This window comes from Macaca mulatta, chromosome 3 (genome assembly GCF_049350105.2).
Source record: "Macaca mulatta isolate MMU2019108-1 chromosome 3, T2T-MMU8v2.0, whole genome shotgun sequence".
NCBI classification, from domain to species: Eukaryota; Metazoa; Chordata; class Mammalia; order Primates; family Cercopithecidae; genus Macaca; species Macaca mulatta.
The window spans coordinates 124,193,797-124,219,760 of record NC_133408.1 but is presented as its reverse complement, the minus strand read 5'-3'; the positions used below and the strand labels follow the sequence as shown (position 1 = coordinate 124,219,760).

The following is a 25,964-nucleotide window of genomic DNA, read 5'->3' as shown; positions in this document are numbered from 1 at the left end:
AAAATTACTTTCCTCTAAACCACCATGTTTCAAAGAAATACAAAAAGACCAGCTACAGGTAGGGTGAAAGTATTTGCAATATGTTTTAGGAAATATTAATATACAAGATATATAAAGATATCTCATGTAAATTAATAAGAAAAGTCACTCAACCCAACAACAACAGTGTAACAAATGGGTAAAAGAAATGATTTGACAATTTGTGGAAGTAGACAGGTGACCTATAAACATATGAAAAAATGTTTACCCACACTAGTAATCAGGAAAATGCAATTAAAATCACATTGTGCTATCTTTTTACACCTATATGATTGGCAGTACTTAAAGGATCTGAGCATAACAAGTATTCCTGAGGGCGTGGAGATTTGTTGTCTAATAAAATTGAAAATGCTTATATTCTTTTCTTTGACTCAGACATTTTATTTCTGGATATATATCTTGGAGAAACTCATTCATGTGCACAAGGACGCATGTATGAAATTGACTGTTACAGCACTATTGTATTATAGTTAAAATGGAAAACAACACAATTGTCCAGCTGCAAAATAATGAATAAATACATTTTGGCATATTGATAAAAGATGATACTATATGGTTGTTAAAATAAATTTGGTAGAATTACAGTTATAGTCATGGTTAAATCTCAAATGTAATGCTGAATGAAGCAAACTGAGTTGCAGAAAGAGAGGTATACTTCATAATTTTTGAAAATAAACAAATGTATATAAATTATGCCTATTCATGCATATATATAGATTCTGTTTCAAAAAATAGAAAACTTTATTCTATTATTATTATTATTATACTTTAAGTTCTGGGGTACATGTGCAGAATGTACAGGTTTGTTACCTAGGTATACACATGCCATGGTAATTTGCTGTACTCGTCAACCCGTCATCTAATTAGTATGGTGATTACCTCTGTGTAAGCAATGAAGGAATAAAACTAGAGACAAATAATAAATGGACTTCGTCTTTTCTGTAATGTGTTTCTTTAGAAAAAATATGATTCGGGCCGGCCGTGGTGGCTCACACCTGTAATCCCAGCATTTTGGGAGGCCAAGGCGGGAAGATCACGAGGTCAGGAGTTCAAGACCAGCCTGACCAACATGATGAAACCCCATCTCTACTAAAAATAGAAAAAACATTAGCCGGGCTTGGTGGTGCACACCTGTAATCCCAGCTCCTCAGGCGGCTGAGGCAGGAGACTCTTGGACCCGGGAGGCAGAGGTTGTAGTGAGCCAAGATCACGCCACTGCACTTCAGTCTAGGTGACAGAGGGAGACACTGTCTCAAAACAAAAACAAAAACAAAAAAAAGAAAAAATATGACTCAAATATAGCACAATGCTAGGATTTAATAAAGGTGGGTATTGGGTACATGAAAGTTTATTATCTATTTCACTACATTTCTCATGTTTGAAGTATTTCGTTATGAAGAATAAAAGTGATATATACAAAATATATATAGAAATGTAAAAGTATTATACAGTAAACAGTATCAATACATACACTGCTCATAAACATAAATATGAACACACACACAAACACTTGTATGTATATGTAAGTATACACACGCACATGAATGAGCATTACATATTTGAAGCGTACACCTTGAATGGGAAGGATTCCCTGTAATTCCTGGTTAAGTTTTTCCTTAGGGAAGATAGATGTGTTGTGAGACTAGGTATTAGGCCCAAAGCATATTTCAACTGGATCTCTTATGTTTTACGTACAGCTATTGAGGACAAAAATGATATAAATATGTAAATATGTCATGTGCAGTTATCACTTTTTGTGATAGGAATATGGATGTTTGGTAAACCGAATGTCTCCATTTAGTATTACTTGTTTCTGTCCTTTAAAACAGTCTCTATTTTTATTTTTTGATTTATATTTTGATTCACAGGGTACATGTGCAGATTTATTACCTGGGTATATTGTGTGAGGCTGAGGTTTGGGGTGTGAATGATCCTGTCACCCAGGTACCAGGCATAGTACCCAATATTTAGTTTTTCAGCCCTTGCTCCCCTCCCTCTCTTCCTTTCCCCTCTAGTACTCCCCAGTTTCCGTTGTTGCTGTCTTTATGTCCATGAGTTCCCAATGTTTAGCTTGCACTTATAAGTGAGAATGTGCAGTGTTTGGTTTTCTGTTCCTGTGTTAGTTTGCGTAGGATAATGGCCTCCAAATTCATCCATGTTGCTGTAAATGGTGTGATTTCATTCTTTTTTTATGGCTACATAGTATTCCATAGTGTATGTCTACCACAGTTTCTTTATCTCATCCACCATTCGTGGACATCTAGGTTGATTCCATGTCTTTGCTGTTGTGAACAGTGCTGCAGTGAACATGCATGTATCACTTTGGTAGAAAGATTTGTTTTCTTTTGAATATATACCCAGTAATGGGATTGCTGGATCACATGGTAGTTCTGTTTTAAGTTCTTTGAGAAATCTTTAAACTGCTTTCCACAGTGGCTGAACTACTTTATATTCCTACCAATAGTGGATAAACATTCCCTTTTCTCCACATTCTCCCCAGCATCTGTTGTTGTTGTTTTTTTTAACATTTTAGTAATAGCCATTCTGAATGGTGTGAGATGGTAACTCACTGTGGTTTTGATTTGCGTTTCTCTGATGATTAGTGAAGTGGAGCATTTTTTTAAGTTTGTTGGCCATTTGTATGTCTTCTTTTGAGAAATGTCTGTTCATGTTTTTTGCCCAGTTTTTAATGGAAATAGTCTTTTTAAAACATTTAGTGTTTGACTAAGATCTGGAGCTTCTGTAGTCATCCCTGGGAATTCACAGGTGATTCTTTGTAAGACCTCAGTGGATACCAAAATCTGTGGATGCTCAAGTCTCTTATAGTATAGTATAGAGATAATATTTACACATAACCTCTGCACATCCTTTCGAATAGTTTAAATCATCTCTGGATTACTTATATGTAATACAATGCAAATGCTGTATAGTTAAGTTTTTAAATTTGTACTTTTTATTGTACTACTTTTTTTATTTTTTCAAAATATTTTATATCCACAATTTGTTGAATCTACAGATGTGGAACCCACTGATAACAGAAAGCAAGACTGACTGTATGTAAAATATAGATTTTGGATCAAAAAGAGTATCTTGAAAATCACATATTTCGTCAACTGATTTGTTGGAAATGATTATTACATAAATTAATTGTGGGTAATTTTTTTCCTCTTTCTAAAGAATACAAGTCAATGACCAGATTGTAGAAGTGGATGGAATCAGCTTGGTGGGTGTGACACAGAATTTTGCAGCAACAGTTCTCAGAAACACCAAGGGCAATGTCAGGTAAATATGTGTCTTCTAATATACACCATGTTGTTACTTTAGTTGAATTTTAATTTTCTAAACTTTAACCTGCAAATAAATGTAATTACAATGACAATTTTACCTGAATAGTAAAACTTTGCTTTCAGTTTTAAATATTTTCACCTTTATTATAATTAGTTCATGAAAATGGAATTTAAAATTACAAATCATAGTATTTTAGAAAGATATGAAGACAAGTGCAAGTGCTTGTCTTCATATCTTTCTAAAATACTATGTTTTCCAGGAAGATATAATTTCTAGTTATAACCTCAATAAATATGAATTAGGTCCCAAATCTTTTTAAGGAACATAGTTATACAATACTTGAAATGATTATACATATGGTCAATGTTATATGTTTTTTAGATAATCAGGTTGAATAAAGGTAAGTATATTTTTTAAATGTATATATTATTTTAAGGAATCAGCCATGACCAATGTTTGATGAATTATAACGTTTCCAACTTAATGCACTTAGGGTGCAATTTTTTTTTGGACCTTGAAATTTATATTCAACCTTGGGATTGTGAATATTGTATATTGGAAAACAAGTAAGAAAGCAGTTTAGAGCTAGTTGAAGTCAAGGTTTGAAATCAGGTATTTTTTTGCTTATAGGTTACTTACTTAAGTATTGCTTATATCATATAGTTTTCCATACCTCTTGTGGAAGAAACATTAAGGAAACATTATTTAGTATGTGTAATGATGAAAATGGTTGGGTGTTCTCATTATCAAAATGAAACTGCTAAATACTCTGAAAACATTAACGAGTTAACATTGCTATATAGACAGTAACATTAGGATATTATTGCAGTATGTCTTACTTTGCTGAAGCATGAATTTAAGTTTTAGACGTTAGGCTTTTTCAACTGTAAATCATCTTCTAATGCTAAAGGGATGCCTTAAGGAATATTACCTAAACTACTTCTGTGGGTGCTATGTTGATGTTTCTAGAATATCCACAGTCCTGAGAAAAGTGTGTAAAATAATTGCAAAACTGCGTGGTGCTCTCTGAGTTGTGTGGGTGGGCCCATTCAGTAAATGTGATTGTTATTTTGAAGATCACTGTGTGTTCTTAAGAGCACTTTCCCATGTCAATATAGAACTTGGTTTTGAAGCTGTCCATTAGACTTTAAAGTAAATTTTAAAATGAAATAGGTAAGATATACATTCAACTCATAAGAACATTTCTCAGTTGGAAAAGAATTTGTAGTTACATGAAACCATAGCCATGCCTTTTTTTCCCTCTGTTGACTGCATAATCTTGTGTTATTATTTTCGCCTTGTACAGATTTCAGAAGTCTTCAAATGTCTTCTTAACTGGTCTGTCTGATTTCACATTCTCGCTTCTTCAGTCTGCTTTGTTCACCATTACCCTCACGGAAGGACATAATTATAGTTTTCAAATACATGAAGGGCTATCATGGAAAAAGAAATTGACCTTGTTCTGCTTAACTCTAGTACAGACTGAGTATCCCTTATGTTAAATGCTTGGAACCAGAAATGTTTCTGATTTCAGATTTTTTTTTTGGCATATTAAAGTATCTGCAATATATACTTAATAGCTGAACATCCCTAATGTGAAAATTCAAAATCTGAAATGCTCCAATGAGTACTTCCTTTGAGTGTCGTGTCAGTGCTCAAAAGGTTTTGAGTGTTCTGAACATTTTGGATTTCAGATATTTTGATGTGGGATGCTCAACCTGTATAAACTTCCACGTGCAGGGGTTTTTTGTTTGTTTGTTTGTTTTGTTTTTTGTTGTTGTTGTTTTTTGAGACAGTCTTGCTCTGTTACCCAGGCTGGAGTGCACTGGTGCCATCTTCACTCACTACAATCTCTGCCTCCTGGGTTCAAGCAATTCTCCTGCCTCAGCCTCCCAAGTAGCTGGATTACAGGCATCCGCCACCACGCCCAGCTAATTTTTGTATTTTTAGTAGAGATGGAGTTTTGCCCTATTGGCCAGGCTGCTCTTGAACTCCTGACCTCAGGTAATCCACCCGCCTTAGCCTCCCAAAGTGCTAGGATCACAGGTGTGAGCCACTGCACCCAGCCCCATGTGCAGGTTTTTGTGTGGACATAAGTTTTCTATTCTACTGGGTAAATACCAAGCATGGAGCATAATTGCTGTATCATGTGGTAAGTGTATGTTTAGTTTTGTAAGAAACCACCAATCCATCTTCAAACTGGCTGTACCATCTTGTATTCCCATCAGTAATGAGTGAGAGTTCCTATTGCTCCACATGCTTGCCAGCATTTGTTGTCAGTGTTTTGGATTTTGACTATTCAAATAGATGTATGGTGGAATCTGATTGGTTTAATTTCCAATTACCTTCATTGTCTATTAATATTTACAATCGGTAATGAAAAGTTTCATGTTCATATGATTTGTAATCCTTTATAGTATTTTCTTTTTTACCCCCTCTTTTGGATTTTTTTCTCTTATAATTGGGTTTTTGTAATTTTTATCAGGCTGTAACTAGATCTGTGTTTATTTGGTTTTGTGAAATTCTGCTTGGGATTCAGTCTGAAGACTTGGGTTTGGGAAATTTTCTATTATGCTTTGGTTATTTGCTTTATTTCTTTTGCATTGTCTTTGGCCTCTCTTCTCAAACCAATATTAAGTGGGGCTTAGATTTTCTGGGCATATTCTCTAGAATCTTATTTTCTCTCAGGATCTCCATCTGTTTGACTTTTTGCTAGTATGCTATAAGAGTTTCTTAAATTTTCTCTTCCAGATTACCATGTTGTTTTTTCAGGCATGGGCTATTTTAACTGTTCTATGCTTTATTCTCAATTTTCTGTTTTTATTTCTAACTCCATTCTCTCTGCCCAGAGCTTAAGAATAGTATATCCAGCTTCCTACTTGACTTCTTCATATGACATTCCAAAAGGCACATCAAATTTAATATACTCCAAGTATTATCCTTTATTTATGCCATTCCCTGTCTTCTGCCCCTCTTCCCTGCTTTACTCCCTCCCCCCAAAAAAACTCTGTATCACATGACATGCAATTGGCTGCTTCCACCTTATCAAGTCTCAGTTCAAATATCAGTTCTTCAGTGAATGAGCTTTTCTCATATTTATGTTGTCCAAACTCCAATTCACTCTATCCCAATTACCATGTTTTCTCCATAGCATTCATTTACTGATCCTCTTCTGATCCTCTCCTCCTGGTTATTGACTCTCTTTTGGGTTTTCTACTGTATTGATTCCTGTCTAGTCTGTATGATAATTTGAATATGAAAGTAATGATCTGTGACTTTTGAGGCTAAGTTATAAAAGGCACTGTAGCTTTCACCCTGCTCTGTCGGATCACCAATTTTAGGGAAATGTAGCTGCCATATCAAGAATGCTTTCAACTACCCTTTTGAAGATGCCTACACAGGGAAGACGTTGAGCCTGCCAGCAGCCAGCACTAACTTAACCAGCCATGTGGGGAGGCACCTTTGAAGATCTTCCAGCCTTAGTGAAGCATTCAGATGCCTGCAGCCTCAGCTAACAACTGGTTGAATTTTGTGAGAATCATCAAGCCACAATTGAACAGACAAGCCTCCCTTGAATTCTTGACTCACAGAAACTATGGAAGATAATAAGCGTTTATAAGTTTTGGGGTAATTTGTATCAGCATCTACAACTTACACATATTTTGGTACCTGAACATGGGCTGCAGTTTAACAAAAACTGAAAATGTGGGAGTAGCTTTGGGACTGGACTGTTAGTGAGGCTGGAAGGACTATGAGGAGAGTATTAGTAAAAGCCAAAGAGATCTTACAGTGATTGCTGGGAGAAAACTGATAGCCTGTGAGGAGGAGGCTGGTGAGGGCTTAAAGAAGAAAACTATAAATGTTATTGAAAATTGGGCTGGGCGCAGTAGCTCACACCTGGAATCCCAGCATTTTGGGAAGCCGAGGCAGGTGGATCGTCTGAGGTCGGGAGGTCGAGACCAGCCTGGCCAACATGGTAAAACCCCAGCTCTACTAAAAATACACAAAATTAGCCAGGCGTGGTGGCACATGCCTATAATCCCAGCTACTTGGGAGGCTGAGGCAGGAGAATCACTGGAACCTAGGAGTCAGAGGTTGCAGTGAGCCGAGATCACGCCATTGCACTCCAGCCTGAGCAACAAGAATGAAGCTCCATTTCAAAAAAACAAAGAAAGAAAATTTGAAGAAGAAAGATGATCTTCATTTTGTAATGACAGAAAATTTAACAAAAGTTACCTCTAGTAATATGGAAAGTAGAATATTCACTGGGACATTTAACTCATAAGATTTTAAGCCATTGTTGAAAGTGTCACTAGCTGCTTCTTGCTGTATATAACTAAAATTTATGAGAAGATAGATAAGCTAAAGGAAGAATTGTTAAAAATAAAGCAAAGTAAACAAACTAGAAAACTTAGACAAACTGGATAAATTTCTGGATACATATATGTAGCCTACCAAGATTGAATCAGGAAGAAATAGAAAACTAGAACAGATCAATAATAAGTAACAAGATTGTATCAGTAATAAAAATTCTCCCAAAAAAGCAAAGTCCAGGACCGAATGGCTTAAATGCCAAATTCTAGCAAACTTTCAAACAAGAACTAATACCAGTTCTTCTCAAACTATTCCAAAAAATTGAAGCAGAGGGTCTTCTCCCTGATTCTTTCTATGAGGCAAGCATTACCCTGATACCAAAAGGAGATAAGGACGCAACCAAAAAGAAGACTGCAGGCCAATATTCCCAGTGAACACAGAGGCAAAAATCCTCAGTGAAATACTAGCAAACCAAGTCCAACAGTACATCAAAAAGATAATACACCATGATTAAGTGGGATTTATCCTAGGGATACAAGAATGGCTCAACATATGCAAATCAATAAAATGTGCTACATCACATCAACAGAATGAAGGACAGAAACCATATGATCATCTCAGTCGATGCAGAAAAAGCATTTGATAAAATTCAGAATCCCTTCGTGACAAAAACCCTCAACAAACCATACATAGAAGGGACAAACCTGTATTAGTCCATTTTCACGCTGCTGATAAAGACATACCTGAGACCGGGCATTTTACAAAAGAAAGAGATCTAGTCAACTTACAGTTCCATGTGGCTGGGGAGGCCTCACAATCATGGTGGAAGGCAAGGAGGAGCAAGTCACATCTTACATGGATGACAGCAGGCAGAGAGAGAGAGAGCTTGTGTAGGGAAACTCCCATTTTTAAAACCATCATATCTCGTGAAACCCATTCACTATCACAAGAACAGCACAGGAAAGACCTGTCCCCATAATTCAATAACTTCCCACCAGGTTCTTCCCATGACATGTGGGAATTGTGGGAGTAACAATTGAAGATGAGATTTGGGTGGGGACACAGCCAAACCATATCAATACCTCAACATAATAAAGGCCATATATGACAAACTCACAGCTAACATTGTATTGAGTGGGGAAAAGCTGAAAGCCTTTTCTCTAAGAGCTGGAACAAGACAAGAATGCCTACTTTCACTATTCCTATTCAACATAGTACTGGAAGTCCTAGCCAGAGTAATCAGGCAAGAGAAAGAAATAAAAGGTGTCTGAATCAGAAAAGAGGATGTCAAATAGTCCCTCTTTTCAGATGATGTGATCTTATATCTAGAAAAATTTGAAGACTCCACCAAAAAACTCTTAGATCTGATAAAACAAATTCAGCAAAGTCAGTCACAGGTTACAAAATTAGCATACAAAAAATAAGTGGTGTTTCTATACAAAAATAATGAACTAGCTGAGAAAGAACACAAGAAGGCAACCACATTTACAATAGTTAAAAAAAAAATACCTAGGAATAAATGTAACCAAGGAGATGAAAGACCTCCACAAGGAAAACTACAAACACTGATGAAAGAAATTGAAGAGGACACAAACAAAACAAAGCGCCCATGCTCATAGATCAGAATAATTAACATTGTTAAAATGACCACACTCCCCAGAGCAGTCTGCTGATTCAGTATAATCCCTGTCTAAATATCAATGTCATTTTTCACAGAAATAGAAAAAAAAAAAAAAAAAAAAAAAGATCCTAATAGGATCTATTGGTAAGAAACCAAATAGGGCTCAAATACCAAAGTGATTCTGTGCAAAAAGAACAAAGTTGGAGGCATCACATTACCTGACTTCAAAATGTATCACAAGGCTGTAGTAACCAGAACAGCAAGATATTGGTATAAAAACAGAAACATAGACCAATAAAACAGAATGGAGGACCCAGAAACAAATTCACACCTTTATGGCCAACTGATTTTTGACAAAGACACCAAGAACATACATTGGGGAAAGGGCACCCTCTTCAATAAATCGTGCTAGGAAAATTGCTTATCTATTTGTAGGAGAATGAAACTGGACCCTTATCCCTCACTATATATAAAAATCAACTCAATATGGATTAAAGACTGAAATGTAAGCCCCACATCAGCAAAACAACTTAGAAGGAAGCTTAGAGGAAACACTTCAGGACATTGGTATAGGCAAACACTTTATGGCTAAGACCTCAGAAGCACAGGCAATAAAAAAAAATAGATAAACGGGACTATATTAATCTAAAAGACTTCTGCACAGCAAAGGAAACAACAGAGTGAAGAGACGGCCTGTTGAATGGGAGAAAATATTAATAAACTATTCAATAAGATTCCAATATCTAGACTATTAAAGGAACTCAAACAATGCAACAGTTAAAAAAAAAAAAACAAAAATAATCTCATTAAAAAGTGGCCAAAGGATATGAATAGACATTTCTCAAAATAAGACCTAGAAATGGCTGATATATGCGAAGAGGCTCAATATCACTAATCATCAGAGAAATGCAAAATAAAACTATAATAAGATATCTGCTTACCCCAATTAGAATGGCTGTTATTAAAGAGACAAAAGGTAACAGGTGCTGACAAGGATGTGGAGAAAAAGAAACTCTTACACACCACTGCTGGGGATATAAGTTAATACAGTCATTAGGGAAAACAGTAAGGAGTTTTCTCAAAAAACTAAAAATAGAACTACCAAATGATCCATGAGGCCTGCTACTAAGTATTTATTTAAAGAAAAGAAATCAGTGTATCAAAGAGATGGCAGCATCGCAGTGTTTATTGCAGCACTATTCACAATAGCAGTGATATGGAATCAACCTACCTAAGTGTCCATCAAAGGATGAATGGATTTTTTAAAATGTTATATATACACAGTGAAATACTATTTTGCCATAAAAAAGGGAGAAATCATGTCATTTGTAGCAACATGGATGGGAACTGGAGGTCATTATGTTAACTGAAATAAGCCAGACATAGAAAGACAACTATGACATGTTCTCAGTCCTATATGGGAGCTAAAAATGTTGATCTTGTGGAGGTAGAGAGTAAAATGATAGTTACCAGAGGCTGGGAAGAGTGTGGGGGTGTGGGTGGGCGGATGAAGAGAGGTTAGTTAAAATGTGCGAAAATACTGTTCCCTAGAAGGAATAAGTTTTAATGTTCAGTAGCAGAATAGGGTGGTCGTAGTTAATAACAACCTATGTATATTATAAAATAGCTAGAATGGAGCACTTGAAATGTTCCCAGCACGTAGAAATGATAAATAGTAGATGTAATGAACACTCCAAATACCCTGATTTGTTCATTACACAGTATAGCATGTAAGAAAATGTCACTTTTATCCCATAAATATGTACAAATGTTTATATCAATAAAAAATTTAAAAAATTAGTACAAGTTACCCTTAAACTAAATGTAGCTCTGATCCCACATTCAAAAACCTTAAAAGCAAGCCTCAAAAAGATTTGTTTTTTAGTATCTTAATTGTCCCAGAGGAATACTCAAGAATACTTATTGTATTACAAAAAATATCTTTATATCTGGCATGCGATCAACAATTTCTGGGCATGCAAAGAGTGAGGAAAATATGAGCCACAGTCAGTGGAGAAATTAACTGAAACAGATCCAGCAATGTTAGAAATAAAAGCAGTAGATGAAAGCATTAAAATAGTTATTATAATTACATTTCAGAAATACAATAAGGTAGCAAAAGGGCTGAGTATGATAAGTAGATACACAAAAGATAAAAAGAAGGTCCCACTCCAACTTCCAAAATGAAACATATGTGTTATGAAATGTACATTGGATGGGATAACAGATTCAAATATGCAGAAGGAAAAATTAGTTAATTTTAAGACATACTACAATAGAAAGTATCAGAATTTAAACACAGAAATAAAAGACAGGAAAGGATGAACAGAACTTCAAGAGGCTGTGGCATAATTATAAGCTACTAATATACACTTTTGGAATCTCAAAGGATTGGGATGAGAGAAGTGCTAGAAAAGATAACTGAAGAGATAATGGCTGAAAATTTTTCAAATTTGATTAAATTTTTAGGATTTATAATATCAGAGATCCAAGACATTCTAGAAATCCCAAACAGAAGGAATATAATGAAAACTACATGAAGAGACATCATAATCAAAGTACTTGAAATCAGTAGTAAAGAAGAAAATTATAAAAGCCTTCTGAGAAGAAAGACATATTGTGTACAGTGAACCAAAGATAAGAATAGAGTAGACTTTGCAGTAGAAATAATACATCACCAAGGAAAGTGAGTAATAATTTAAAAGTTTTGAAAGAAAAATTGGAATTTTATACTCAAGAAAATAGCTTTCAAAATTGAAGATGAAATGAAGACTTTCTTCTATACAGAAGCTAAAAGAATTCATTACCTGGAGGATGTTATTATAAGAAATGTTAAGGGAAGTCTTTAATAATGTAAATAATATAAAATGAAATTCTAGGCCTACACAAGGAAATGAGGAGAAATCGAAATTATATGGGTAAATATAGGCTACTTCATTTTTTAAAAAATTATTTAAAGGATTATTAACTTTTTAAAACAAAGGACATGACTGTGTTGTTTGAGATTTATAACATTGAGAAGTAAAATTTAGAACAATAGCATGTTGGCTTTTATGACAATATGGAAGTATACTTTTGTAAGGCGATTATGCTGTGCATGATACAGTATTATACTACTTGGATACAGACTGAAATAAATTGAAGAGGTATGCTATAAGACGTAAACAAACACTGAAGAAACCCCAGCAAAGCGTTATACCAGTAAAGAGTTATACAAAAAGGATAAAACATAATTATAAAAGTACTTAATGCAAAAAATAAAAAGAATATAGGGGAACAAGAAGTGAAGAGATGTATAGAAAACTAACAGCACAATAGTAGCTTTAAACCCAAACTTATTAGGAATTATCTTAAATGTAAATGGTCTAATGACCAATTTAAAGGCAGAGATTGTCATGTTAGATTTTTACAAAGTAAGTCTCAAATAGGTTAAAAGTAACAGGATAGAAAAAAAATGATCATGCTAGCATTAATCAAAAGAGCACTAGTGTGGTTATATTGATATTAGACAAAATGAATTTTAAAAGTCAGTTTTGAAAAGATAAATAAAGTTGGTAAATCTTTAGTCAGACTTGTTTCATATAAAAAGAACAAAGACACAAGTTAGAATGAGAAGGTGTAATTACATATTCCACAGATATTTTAAGGATTAACCAATATTATGAAGAACTTTATGCCAGTGACTACAACAAGATAGACTAAATGTTTTACATTTTTTGGAAGACAGTGCTATGAAAAATTACCAAAGCTCACTCAAGAAAAAAATTGTTTATGCATATACATGAAGATGAGTTCAGATTTAAGATCCTCTTAAAAAGAAAATTGTTTCACTGGTGAATCTTAGCAAGCATTAGATGGAGAAATAATACCAATTCAACATACACTCTTTCAGAACATGGAAGATGGTGTACTTCTCAACTACTTTTATGAAGCCAATGTTGCTATGATAGTATAATTTTTAAAAGATGTTAAAATACAAACTATCACAAACCAATATTCTTCATGAATGTAGATACAGAAATCCAAATTGGGTTATAAATCCAATAGCCAGGTGACATTTATTGTTTGAATGTACGGTTGATTTAATGTTTATAAATCAACCCATGGAAGTTTTAATACTAATAAGATACAGGTAAAAGTCATTTGTTCATCTCAACAGATGTAGATTTTTTTTAAAAAGTTCTCAGGAAACTTGAAATGGAAAGGAACTTCCTCAATGGGATAAATAGGATCTTAGTGAAACCTACAACTAATAACATACTTAATGGTGAAAGACGTAATGCTTTTCTCTTGGTATTAAGAACAATGCAAATATCTCTACCCTCACCACTTCCATTCAAGATTGTACCAGAGGCCATAGCTAGTTCACTGAGACAGTAATAACTAATGGAAAGCCCAAGGAATGAAAAGGAGGGAGTAAAACTCTTTATTCGCAGGCAACATTGTCATTTATACACAGATAACTATGTAGAAAATCCTAAGGTATCTACAAAAGATGCTACTTGAACTGATCACAGTCCAGTCATGTTACAGAAGATGAAGTTGACGTGCAGAAATCAGAGTCTATATACTATCAACATGAATAATTGAAAATTCAGATTGAAAAATTACATTGATGACAGCATCCAAAATATTAAATACTTAAAGGTAAATCTAACAGTATATTGCAGACTTCCACACTTAAAACAACAAAATATTGCTGACAGAATGTAAAGACAACTTAAATGGGGAAGAAGTAGACCATGTTCAATGTATTACAATATTCAATATTGTTAAGATTTCAGTTTCCCCTAAATTAGTCTGTAGATTAAACATAACCCTAGTAAAAATTTTAGAAGATTATTTTGTAGATGTTATCATTAAAAAAAAAATTTGGAGGACTTTCCCTGCCTAAAAACATCACTAATCAAGGCAGTCTGGCTGAGGTATAAGAATAGTAATATAGATTAATGGATCAGAATAGAAATTTGCAGTGCAGACCTGCGCAGATATAAAGAATTGATTTTTAAATAAAGGTACCAAGGTAATTCAGTGGAGGAAATTATAGTCAACTCAACAAATGGTGCTGGAAAAATTAGTCTCATTGAAAACAAAATGAAAACAAAAAATCAAAAAAATGCCTTGACCTTCATCTCACAGTATATATAAAAATTAACTTAAAACTGATCACAACCCTAATTGCAGCATCTAGAACACTAAGATTTCTAGAAAACAGTCAAAAATCTTTGTAATTTTAAGTTTAGTGAAATAACGCAGGAATAGAAAATCAAACACCTCATATTCTCATATATAAATGGGAGGGCACACGTATGTTTATTACGGCACTATTCACAATAGCAAAGACTTGGAATCAACCCAAATGTCCATCAGTGACAGACTGGATTAAGAAAATGTGGCACATATACACCATGGAATACTATGCAGCCATAAAAAAGGATGAGTTTGTGTCCTTTGTAGGGACATGGATGCAGCTGGAAACCATCATTCTCAGCAAACTATGACAAGAACAGAAAACCAAACACCGCATGTTCTCACTCATAGGTGGGAACTGAACAATGAGATCACCTGGACTCGGGAAGGGGACCATCACACACCGGGGCCTATCATGGGGAGGGGGGAGGGGGGAGGGATTGCAATGGGAGTTATACCTGATATAAATGACAAGTTGATGGGTGCTGACGAGTTGATGGGTGCAGCACACCAACATGGCACAAGTATACGTATGTAACAAACCTGCACATTATGCACATGTACCCTAGAACTTAAAGTATAATAATAATAATAATAATAATAAAATAAATGGGAGCTAAACATGGGTATCCACGGACATACAGAGGGAAACACTATAGGTAATATACACTGGGAACTCTAAAAGAGGAGAACTGGAGGAGGGTGAATGTTGAAAAATTACCTATTGGGCACAAAGTTCATTGTTAAGGTGATGAGTACACTAGAGGCTCAAACCCCACCACTACGCAATATATCCATGTAACAAATCTGCTTATATACCCTCTAAATGAATGAAAAAAATTTTTTAATGTAATTTAACAATTTAAGATTTTTTAGGGCACAAAAGCAAAAAGTGTAAGAGGAAATAATGATAAACTGCATCAAAATTTAAAACATTTGTTACAAAATACCCTTAAGAAAATGAAAACACAAGCCACAGAATGAATATCTGTAAAACAATTTTCTGATAAAGAACTCTCGTAATTCAATAAGATTATATTGTCAGCTATATAACAGAGTTTTTAAACATGCAAATCCTACTAAAATGTGCAAATCACTGAAAGAGACCATTCACCAAAGGAGATATGCCATTAAACATGAAATGCTCCTTAACGTTATTAATTATTGGGGGCAGGTAAATTAAATCCACAATGAGGTTCTACTGTACACCTGTTAAAAAGGCCGACATTAAAAAGACTGATACCACTATGCATTGACAAGCATACAGACCGAGGTTCACATTTATTTGCTGATCAGAATGCAAAATAGCACAACCACTTTGCAGAACAGTCTGGTAGGTTTTTACAAAGTTAGACTTACACTTATACGAGCCAGCAATTCTACACCTAGCTATTTACTCAAGAACAATAAAAAACATATATCTATATAAAGACTCATACTTGCATATTCATAGCAGCTTTTTCATAATAACTAAAAACTGGAAACAGCTCAAGTGTTCTTTAACTGATAAATGGATATACAAATTATATTATATCCCATATAGTGAAATATTTCTCAGTGATATGAAGGAACAAACTGCCAATCCTTTCAATACCATGTATGACTCTCAAAACCATTATACTGAGTAAAAGAAGCCAGAAGCCAATAGCCTGTATACTGCTTGAATACATTTGTATAAAATTCTGGAAAATGCAAAACTGTGGTAATAGCAGATGTATGATTGCTCAGAATCACAAATGAAGGGAGGGAATTGTCTGCAAACAAGAAGGAAGGACCATTTTTGAGGTGATGAAAATGTTCTATATTGTGATTACTGTGTTTGTTACACAGCTATGTATACATTTATCAAAACTACTCAGATTATACAACTTAAATATCAATTTTAACATATATAGTTTGAACTCTAAAATTGAATTTTAAAATGTGAGATAATAGCTATCATTAACTTAAAAAGCACTATACAAATTGATTATCGTTGATAGTGATAGTGATGTGAAAAGGACTGTCTCTTTAACAAAGGCAGATATAATCAATGTGAATTTCAATAACAATCTCAAGATTTTATGGTACTGTGTACTTTTATATTTAAAATATTATTATTGACTTTTTACCAGAAAATAATATTTTATGTACAATTTTTTGCATCTGATTTTATCAAACATGGATTTGTAACATAATTTTTGAAAACTCATGTTTCTTGAGTCTACAGCTATAAACAGGACCTTGCCTGTCTTGTTGACCACTGGAATAGTTCATGTACCTATTGTTGTATAACATGTTACTATAAAATTCAGTGACCTGAAACAACTAACTTTTATTACCTCATGGTTTCTGTGATCCACTTCCCAGGGAACTCATTTGGGCCCCTCTGCCAGGCCTCTCACCACATGAAAACTGGCTTCTCCAAAGAGTGATGCAAGAGAGTGCCCAAGATGCAATCTGCCATCTTTTTGTAACCTAAAATCTGAAATGACATCCCGTCAGCTCTGTATTTTATTTGATAAAAGTGAGTTAATATGTCCAGCCTACATGCAAGGGTAGATAATTACATTCAGACTTAAATATAAGGAGTCAAGGATCACTTGGGTCTATGTTAGAGGCAGCCTATCATAGTAGGGATCAATAACTAGTTGGATGGATGGATGGATGGATGGATGGATGGATGGATGGATGGATCAATAACTAGTTGGATGGATGGATGGATGGATGGATGGATGGATGGATGGATGGATGGATGGGTGGGTGGGTGGATGGGTGGGTGGATGGATGTGGATGGATGGTCGGTCAGGCGGACAGATAACGGGCAGATAGATTAATGCTATACCACACTATAACTTAATTTATGTTACATACCCACCTTAAGAATCCTGAAAAACCTGAGACTATTTAGGAAAGATTGACCAGGATGGTGAGAGGTTTAACTATTTTCCTTCTATATATAAAAGTTAAAATATTCTATAACCTTTTGCCTTAAAAAACAAACAACAAAAAAACAAAACTTAAAAGACATTGTAATTATAAAGCATTTGAAAGAGTGAACTCTGGAAAAAGGATTAGAATTTTTTTTAACTCCAGGCAATCATTCTCGTACTGTCAGCAATTTGGCAAAGTTTGATATAAGACAGAGATTTTGTTTCAATTTGAAGAAATTTTCAATGATTTATATGTTTGCTTTTCAGTGTCATTCACATTAAACTTTAAATGCTTTCAAGAAAGTCTCTGCTACCCATGATCAATAACTATGCATTCATTTTACTTTTATCCCTAGCATATGGATTTAATGACTTTGACAGGGAACCATATAACTTCTGATGGTCACAGTTTTCTAGGAATTATAACAATAGAAAATAATTAATCTGAGGGTCTTAAATATTTATCTTTTTTGTAAAAGGTTAAAATACATAAAAGAAAATATAGGCTGGGATCATGGCAGACAGGAGGCAGAACTAAGTTGCAGCTGTGACTTGGACAGACAGAGCAGCATGTGTAGGCTCTCATCATGAATTTTAGCTCCAGAACGACTGCAGGAATAGTCAGAAAACCCAAGAGGACTCACAGACCCTCTGAAGGAAGCAGATTTCTCTTGCAGGACCTGGGAGACACCCCAGATATTTTGCTGGTATCCATGGCTGAGAGACCCATAGACGGTTCACATCACAGGACTCTGTGCACACAACCGCCAGTACCAGCCCAGAGCCTGGTGGATTTGCTGGGTGGCTAGATCCAAAAGACAGATAACAAAAACTACAACTTCACTGTCAGGAAGCCATACCCATAGGAAAAGGGGGAGAGTACTACATCAAGGGAGCACCCCATGGGACAAAAGAATCTGAACGACAGCCTTCAGCCTTAGACCTTTCCTCTGACAGAGGCTACCCAAATGAGAAGGAACCAGAAAACCAACTCTGGTAATATGACAAAACAAGGCTCTTTAACACCACCCCCTGGCCCCCGGAAAAAAATCACAGTAGTTCACCAGCAATGGATCCAAACCAAGAAGAAATCCCTGATTTACCTGAAAAAGAATTCAGGTTAGTTATTAAGCTAATTAGGGCGGCACCAGAGAAAGGCAAAGCCCAATGCAAGGAAATCCAAAAAACGATACAAGAAGGAAGGGATAAATATTCAATATAATAGATAGTATAAATTTAAAAACCCCAAAACTTCACAAAACATTGGACACACTTATAGAAATGCAAAATGCTCTTGAAAATCTCAGCAATAGAACTGAACAAGTAGAAGAAAGAAATTCAGAGCTTGAAGATAAGATCTTTGAATTAACCCAATCCAACAAAGACAAAGAAAAAAGAATAAGAAAATATGAGCAAAGCCTCCAAGAAGTCTGGGATTATTATGTTAATCCACCAAACCTAAGAATAATCAGCATTCCTGAGGAAGAAGACAAATCTAAAAGTTTGGACAACATATTTGGGGGAATAATTGAAGAAAATTTCCCAGGCCTTGCTAGAGACCTAGACATCCAAATACAAGAAACAGAAAGAACACCTGGGAAATTCATTGCAAAAAGATTATCACCTAGGCTCATTGTCATCAGGTAACTAAAGTTAAGATGGAGGAAAGAATCTTAAGAGCTGTGAGACAAAAGCACCAGGTAACCTGTAAGGGAAAACCTATCAGATTAATGGCAGACTTCTCACCAGAAACCGTACAAGCTAGAAGGGATTGGGGCCCAATCTTGAGCCTCCTCAAACAAAACAATGATCACCCAAGAATTTTGTATCCAGTGAAACTAAGCATCAAATATGAGGGAAAGATACGGTCTTTTTTAGACAAACAAATGCTGAGAGAATTCACCAGTACCAAGCCACCACTACAAGAACTGCAAAAAGAAGCTCTAAATCTTGAAACAAATCATGGACATCAAAACAAAATGTCATTAAAGCAGAAATCTCACAGGAACAATAAAGCAAAAACACAAGTTAAAAAATAAACAAAAGCCAGGGTACACAGGCAACAAACATGATGAATGGAATGGTACCTCACATCTCAATGCTAACTTTGAATGTAAGTGGCCTAAATGCTCCACTTAATAGAAACACAACAGCAGAATGGATAAGAATGCACCAACCATCTGCTGCCTTCACTCACCTAACACATAAAAAGACTCACATAAACTTAAAGAGACAGAAAAGGGCATTTCATGCAAATAGACACCAAAAATGAGAAGGAGTAGCTATTCTTATATCAGACAAAACAAACTTTAAAGCAACAGCAGTTAAAAAAAGACAAAGAGGGACATTATATAATGGTAAAAGGCCTTATCCAACAGGAAAATATCACAATCCTAAACATATTTGGGAGCTGCACACCTAACAGTGTAGCTCCCAAATTTATAAAACAATTACTACTAGACTTAAGAAATAAGATAGACAATCACACAATAACAGTGGGGGACTTCCGTACTCCACTGACAGCGCTAGACAGGTCATCAAGACAGAAAGTCAACAAAGAAACAGTGGACTTAAACTATACCTTGGAACAAATAGACTTAACAGATATATACAGAACATTCCATCCAAAGCCACAGAATATACATTCTATTCAACAGTGCATGGAACTTTCTCCAAGATAGACCATATGATAGACCACAAAACGAGCCTCAGTTAATTTAAGAAAATTGAAATTATGTCAAGCACTCTTTCCAACCACAGTATGATAAAGCTGGAAACCAAAATAAACCTTCAAAACCATGCAAATATATGGAAATTAAATAACCTGCTCCTGAATAATTATTGGATCAAAAATGAAATCAAGATGGAAATTTAAAAATTCTTCGAACTGAATGACAGTAGTGACACAACTTATCAAAACCTCTGGGATACAGCAAAGGCGGTGCTAAGAGGAAAGTTCATGGCCCTAAACACCTCTATCAAAAAGACTGAAAGAGCACAAACTGATAATCTAAGGTCACATCTCAGGGAACTAGAGAAACAAGAACAAACCAAACCCAAACCCAGTGAAAGAAAGAAAATAACCAAGATCAGAGCAGAACTAAATGAAATTGAAACAAAAAAAAAATACAAAAGATAAATGAAAAGTTTGTTCTTTCAAAAGATTAATAAAATTGATAGACCATTAGCAACATTAACCAAGAAAAGAAGAGAGAAAAATCCAAATAACCTCAATAAGAAACAAAATGGGAGCTATTATAACTGCCACCACAGAAATACAAAAGATCATTCAAGGCTACTATGAACAACTTTATGTGCATACACCAGAAAACCTAGAAGAGATGGATAAATTCCTTGTAAGATACAACCCTCCTAGCTTAAATTAGGAAGAATTAGATACCCTGAACACTCCAATAACAAGCAGCAAGATTGAAATGGTAATTTTAAAATTACCAACAAAGAAACGTCCAGGACCAGACAGATTCATAGCAGAATTCTATCAGACATTCAAAGAATTGGTACCAATCCCATTGACACAATTCCAGATAGAGAAAGAGTGAACCCTTCATCATTCTATGAAGCCGGCATCACCCTAATATCAAAACCAGGAAAGGACATAACCAAAAACGAACGCTACAGACCAATATCTCTAATGAACATAGATTCCAAAATTCTTAACAAAATACTAGCTATCCAAATCCAACAACGTATCAAAAAGCCAATCCACCATGATCAAGTGGGTTCCATACTAGGGAGGCAGGGATGGTTTAACATACACAAGTGAATAGATGTGATACACCACATAAACAGAACTAAAAACAAAAATTACAAGATCATCTCAATAGATACAGAAAAAGCATTCCACAAACTCCAGCATTCCTTTACAATTAAAACTCTCAGCAACATCGGCATACAAGCGACATAAAAGCCATCTATGACAAACCCACAGCCATCATAATACTCAATGGGGAAAAGTTGAAAGCATTCCCTCTGAGAACTGGAACAAAACAAGGATGCCCACTCTCACCTCTACCCTTCAACATAGTACTGGAAGTCCTAGCCAGGACAATCAGAGAGGGGAAATAAAGGGCATCCAAATCCGTAAAGAGGGAGTCAAAGTGTCACTGTTTGCTGATGATGTGATCATTTACTTCAAAAACCCTAAAGACTCCTCCAGAAAGCTCCTAGAACTAATAAAAGAATTCAGCAAAGTTTCTGTATACAAAATTAATATACACATATCAGTATCTCTTCTATATACCAGTAGCAACAAAGTGGAGTATCAAATCAAGAACTCAACCCCTTTTACAATAGCTGCAAAAAAAACAAACAAAAAAAAAACAAAAAACTTTAGGAATATACCTAACGAAGAAGGGGAAAGACCTCTACAAGGGAAACTACAAAACACTGCTGAAAGAAATTGTAGATGACACAAACAAATGGAAACACATCCCATGCTCATTGATGGGTAGAATCAATATTGTGAAAATTACCATACTGCCAAAAGCAATCTACATATTCAGTGCAATTCCCGTCAAAATACCACCATCATTCTTCACGGAATTGGGAAAAAACAATTCTAAAATTCATATGGAACCAAAAAAGAACCTATATAGCCAAAGCAAGACTAAGCAAAAAGAACAAATCTGGAACCATCACGTTACCTGACTTCAGACTATACTATGAGGCCATAGTCACCAAAACAGCTTGGTACTGGTATAAAAATAGACATATAGACCAACGGAACAGAATAGAGAACCCAGGAATAAACTCAAATACTTAAAGCCTACTGATTTTCGACAAAGCAAAGAAAAACATAAAATGGGGAATGGACACCCTTTTCAACAAATGGTGCTGGGATATAGGTTGGCTAGCCACCTGTAGGAGAATGAAACTGGATCCTCATCTCTCACCTTATACAAAAATCAACTCAAGATGGATTAGGGACTTAAATCTAAGAGCCAAAAGTATAAAAATTCTAGAAAATAACATTGGAAAAACCCTTTAGACATTGGCTTAGGCAATTTTGGGTTTCATGACCAAGAACCCAAAAGCAAATGCAATAAAAACAAAGATAAATAGCTGTAACTTAATTGAACTAAAGAGATTTTGCACAAAGTCACAGTCAGCAGAGTAAACAGACAACCCATAGAGTGGGAGAAAATCTTTGCCATCTACACATCTGGCATAGGACAAATATCCAGAATCTACAACGATCTCAAATCACCAAGAAAAAAACAATCCCATCAAAAAGTGGGCTAAGGACATGAATAGACAGTTCTCAAAAGAAGATATACAAATGACCAACAAGCGTATTCTATATATATTCTATATACATTCACAGAATATATATGATATATATTCTACATATATCACATGAGTTCATATATATTCATATATGTTCATATATGTTCATATGTTCATATATGTTCATATAGTTCATATATATGTGAGTTCATATATATTCTATATATACATGTTCCATCATATATAGAATGTATACATTCTATCATATGTAGAATATATATATTCCATCATAGACATATGTATATGTATATACATATGTATAGGTATGTGTATGTATATATACATATACATGTGTATATGTATATACATGTATACATGCATATACGTCTATGTGTGTATATATGTATGTATATACATATACATGTATATACATGTGTGGACATATGTATATATGTGTGTACATATGTATATACATATATGTGTGTCTATGATGGAATACTAGCCAACCATATAAAGGAATGAATTAATGGCATTCGCAGCAACTGGATGAGATTGGAGACTATTATACTAAGTGAAGTAACTCAGAAACAGAAAACCAAACATTGTATATTCTCACTGATATGTGTGAGCTAAGCTATGAGGATGCAAAGGCATAAGGATGATACAATGGACTTTGGGGACTTGGGGGGAAGGTTGTGGGGGCGAGGGATAGAAGACTGCAAATAGTGTGCAGTGTATACTGCTGGGTGATGGGTGCACCAAAATCTCACAGATCACTAAAGGACTTACTCATGTAACCAAACACCACCCATACCCCAATAAAATATGAAAAATAAAAAATTTAAAAAATATATATAGGCTGGACGCAGTGACTCACATCTGTAATCCCAACACTTGGGAGCCAAGACAGGAGGGTTGCTTGAGACCAGGAGTTCAAGGCTGCAGTGAGCAATGATGGCACCACTGCACTCCAGCCTGGAGACCCTGTCTCAAAAGAAAAGAAAATAGAAATGAATGACAAATGAGTTTTTTAATAGATATGTACGTTTATATTTGGATATATACCTGGATGTGTAATTTCTATGCTTGGAAGCTTTTGTTTCTTTTATATTAAGATTATTTCCATTTGAAATGCAGTAAACCTTGAAATGTTTTTACTTTACTTATTTCATTGTTTTTGTTGCCACTATAGTACAAGGGGCAATTGAGAATTTCACTTTTTATCAGAGCTTTTTGTTTTGTGATTTTGAATAATAAAGTGTTATATGCAGTGGAGAGCAGTGAGGGAATTTTCATATTCATGGAAATCATCCACCATTGTGGATTTTGTGTTTACTCCTAAGATGACAGAAGCAACTACTCTGGATTTTGGATCATGGATATTAGATCTCCTTAATGTTGAATATATAAGAATGGTCAACAACCACTGTTGAGAGAAAGAGTAAAACCAGCAAGGATTTCAAACAAACTAATGAAATGAGATTTTGGCTTGATGAGACATTTTCTGGTGTCACTATATACAGATTAACATTTTGCATACTACCTTTGTAATGTTCATATACATTAATGTTTAAACCTAAGACATCAAGGCTAACTACTAAGCAGAGAAATGTTATTCCTGGAAAGGATGTAGTATTTTTGGAAAGTACCTTAAGTTTATATCTATTAAATAGTGAGTAGTTCTTGAAGTGGCATGTGTTAGGCAAGGTGTTTTTTTTTTTTTTTTTAAGAATTCAACTTTTTGTTTACAATAAAATATAGCATAGAAAAATACTCTTTTTTTTTCTTTTAAGACAGGGTCTCTCTTGCCCAGGCTAGAGTGCAGTGGCACGATCTCGGCTCACTGTAGCCTCTGCCTGCCAGGTTCAAGTGATTCTCCTGCCTCACTCTCCCAAGTAGCTGGGATTACAGGCAGTCACCACCATGCCTGGCTAATTTTTTTGTATTTTTAGAAAAGACAGGGTTTCACCATGTTTGCCAGGCTGGTCTCAAACTCCTGACCTCAGGTGATCTGCCTGCCTTGGCTTCCCAAAGTGCTGGGATTACAGGCATGAGTCACCAGTCCTGGCGAAAATATTCTTTTTTTGATGGGGGGGACCTAGTCTTGCTGTGTTCCTCAGGCTGGAGTGCAGTGGCGCAATCTTGGCTCACTGCAACCTCCACCTCCTGGGTTCAAGTGATTCTCCTGCCTCAGCCTCCCGAGTAGCTGGGACTACAGGCACCTGCCACCACACCTGGCTTTTTTGTATTTTTAGTAGAGACGGGATTTCACTGTGTTGGTCAGGATAGTCTCGATCTCTTGACCTCATGGTCCCCCCGCCTTGGCCTCCCAAAGTGCTGGGATTACAGGCATGAGCCGCCACGCCTGGCCAAAAGTATTCTTATAATTAGTATTGGGTTAGATAGAAAAATCGTTTCAAAGAACTGTTGCCTATAATTAAGTTTAAATATTTCAGATTCCGCTTTCTTTATTTTTAAAATCTTTTATTTTATTTTATTTTATTTTATTTTTAAATGGAGTCTCAACATGTCACCCAGGCTGGAGTGCAATGGCCAGATCCAGCTTTCAAAAGCAATCATCTTCATAGATGAATTTTTAAATTTTTTAATGTTAAGTATATAATAAGGTATATTAATCTAGCTCCCAATATAGAAAGGAAAAATATGTAAGAATGTGCGATTACAAATAAGGAGCAAGAGCTTGGTTGTCTAGGACTTTTAACTCTTAACTACTGTCAGCAAACTAGTGAAAATAGCTAGAGTTAAATTTACCACTACATACTCATCGAAATCAAGTTAAATATTAAAAAGCTATCAAATTTGGAGAAAAGCCATGTAATATAATCAAATAGAAACAATGAGGCACTGTGCTTTTCTAAAACACTCTAGGATCTTGTGACCCACCAATGAAGGTATCCCAATATTCAAGTATAAGTTGTGTGCATCTGTTTTTATTTTTTAGAGATATATATTTCAGGTATTAAATGTATATACAGTAGATGTGTGTTTGAATGAAATTATTTGTTATATAAGAACTGATAACTATATCCTGGTGTAGCTTTTTCATTTAAAGAATTGTTTCATTTTATTTATGTATTTATTTCAATCGTTTTGGGTGAATAGGTGGTGTTTGGTTGCATGAAAAAGTTCTTTAGTGGTGATTTCTGAGATTTTGGTGCACCCATCACTGAAGCAGTGTACACTGTACCCAATGTGTAGTCTTTTATCCCTCATCCCACTCCAGAATTTCCTCCCAAGTCCCCATAGTCCATTATATTATTTTTATGCCTTTGCATCTTCATAGCTTAGCTCCCACATATAAGTGAGAACATAGGATGTTTGCTTTTTCATTA

The 25,964-nt window shown here is 35.1% G+C and overlaps 1 protein-coding gene across 19 annotated transcripts in view; it reads left to right on the top strand.

Moving 5' to 3' along the window:
- The window catches only part of PPP1R9A (protein phosphatase 1 regulatory subunit 9A), a 384,913-nt gene that overhangs the window by 254,346 nt on the left and 104,603 nt on the right, over positions 1–25,964 (top strand). For all 19 annotated transcript variants that reach the window (XM_015134297.3, XM_015134296.3, XM_015134293.3 and 16 more), the window contains exon 5: positions 3,217–3,321. In XM_015134297.3, the coding sequence (XP_014989783.1) occupies positions 3,217–3,321 (105 nt within the window). The remainder of the gene's footprint in view (positions 1–3,216; positions 3,322–25,964) is intronic.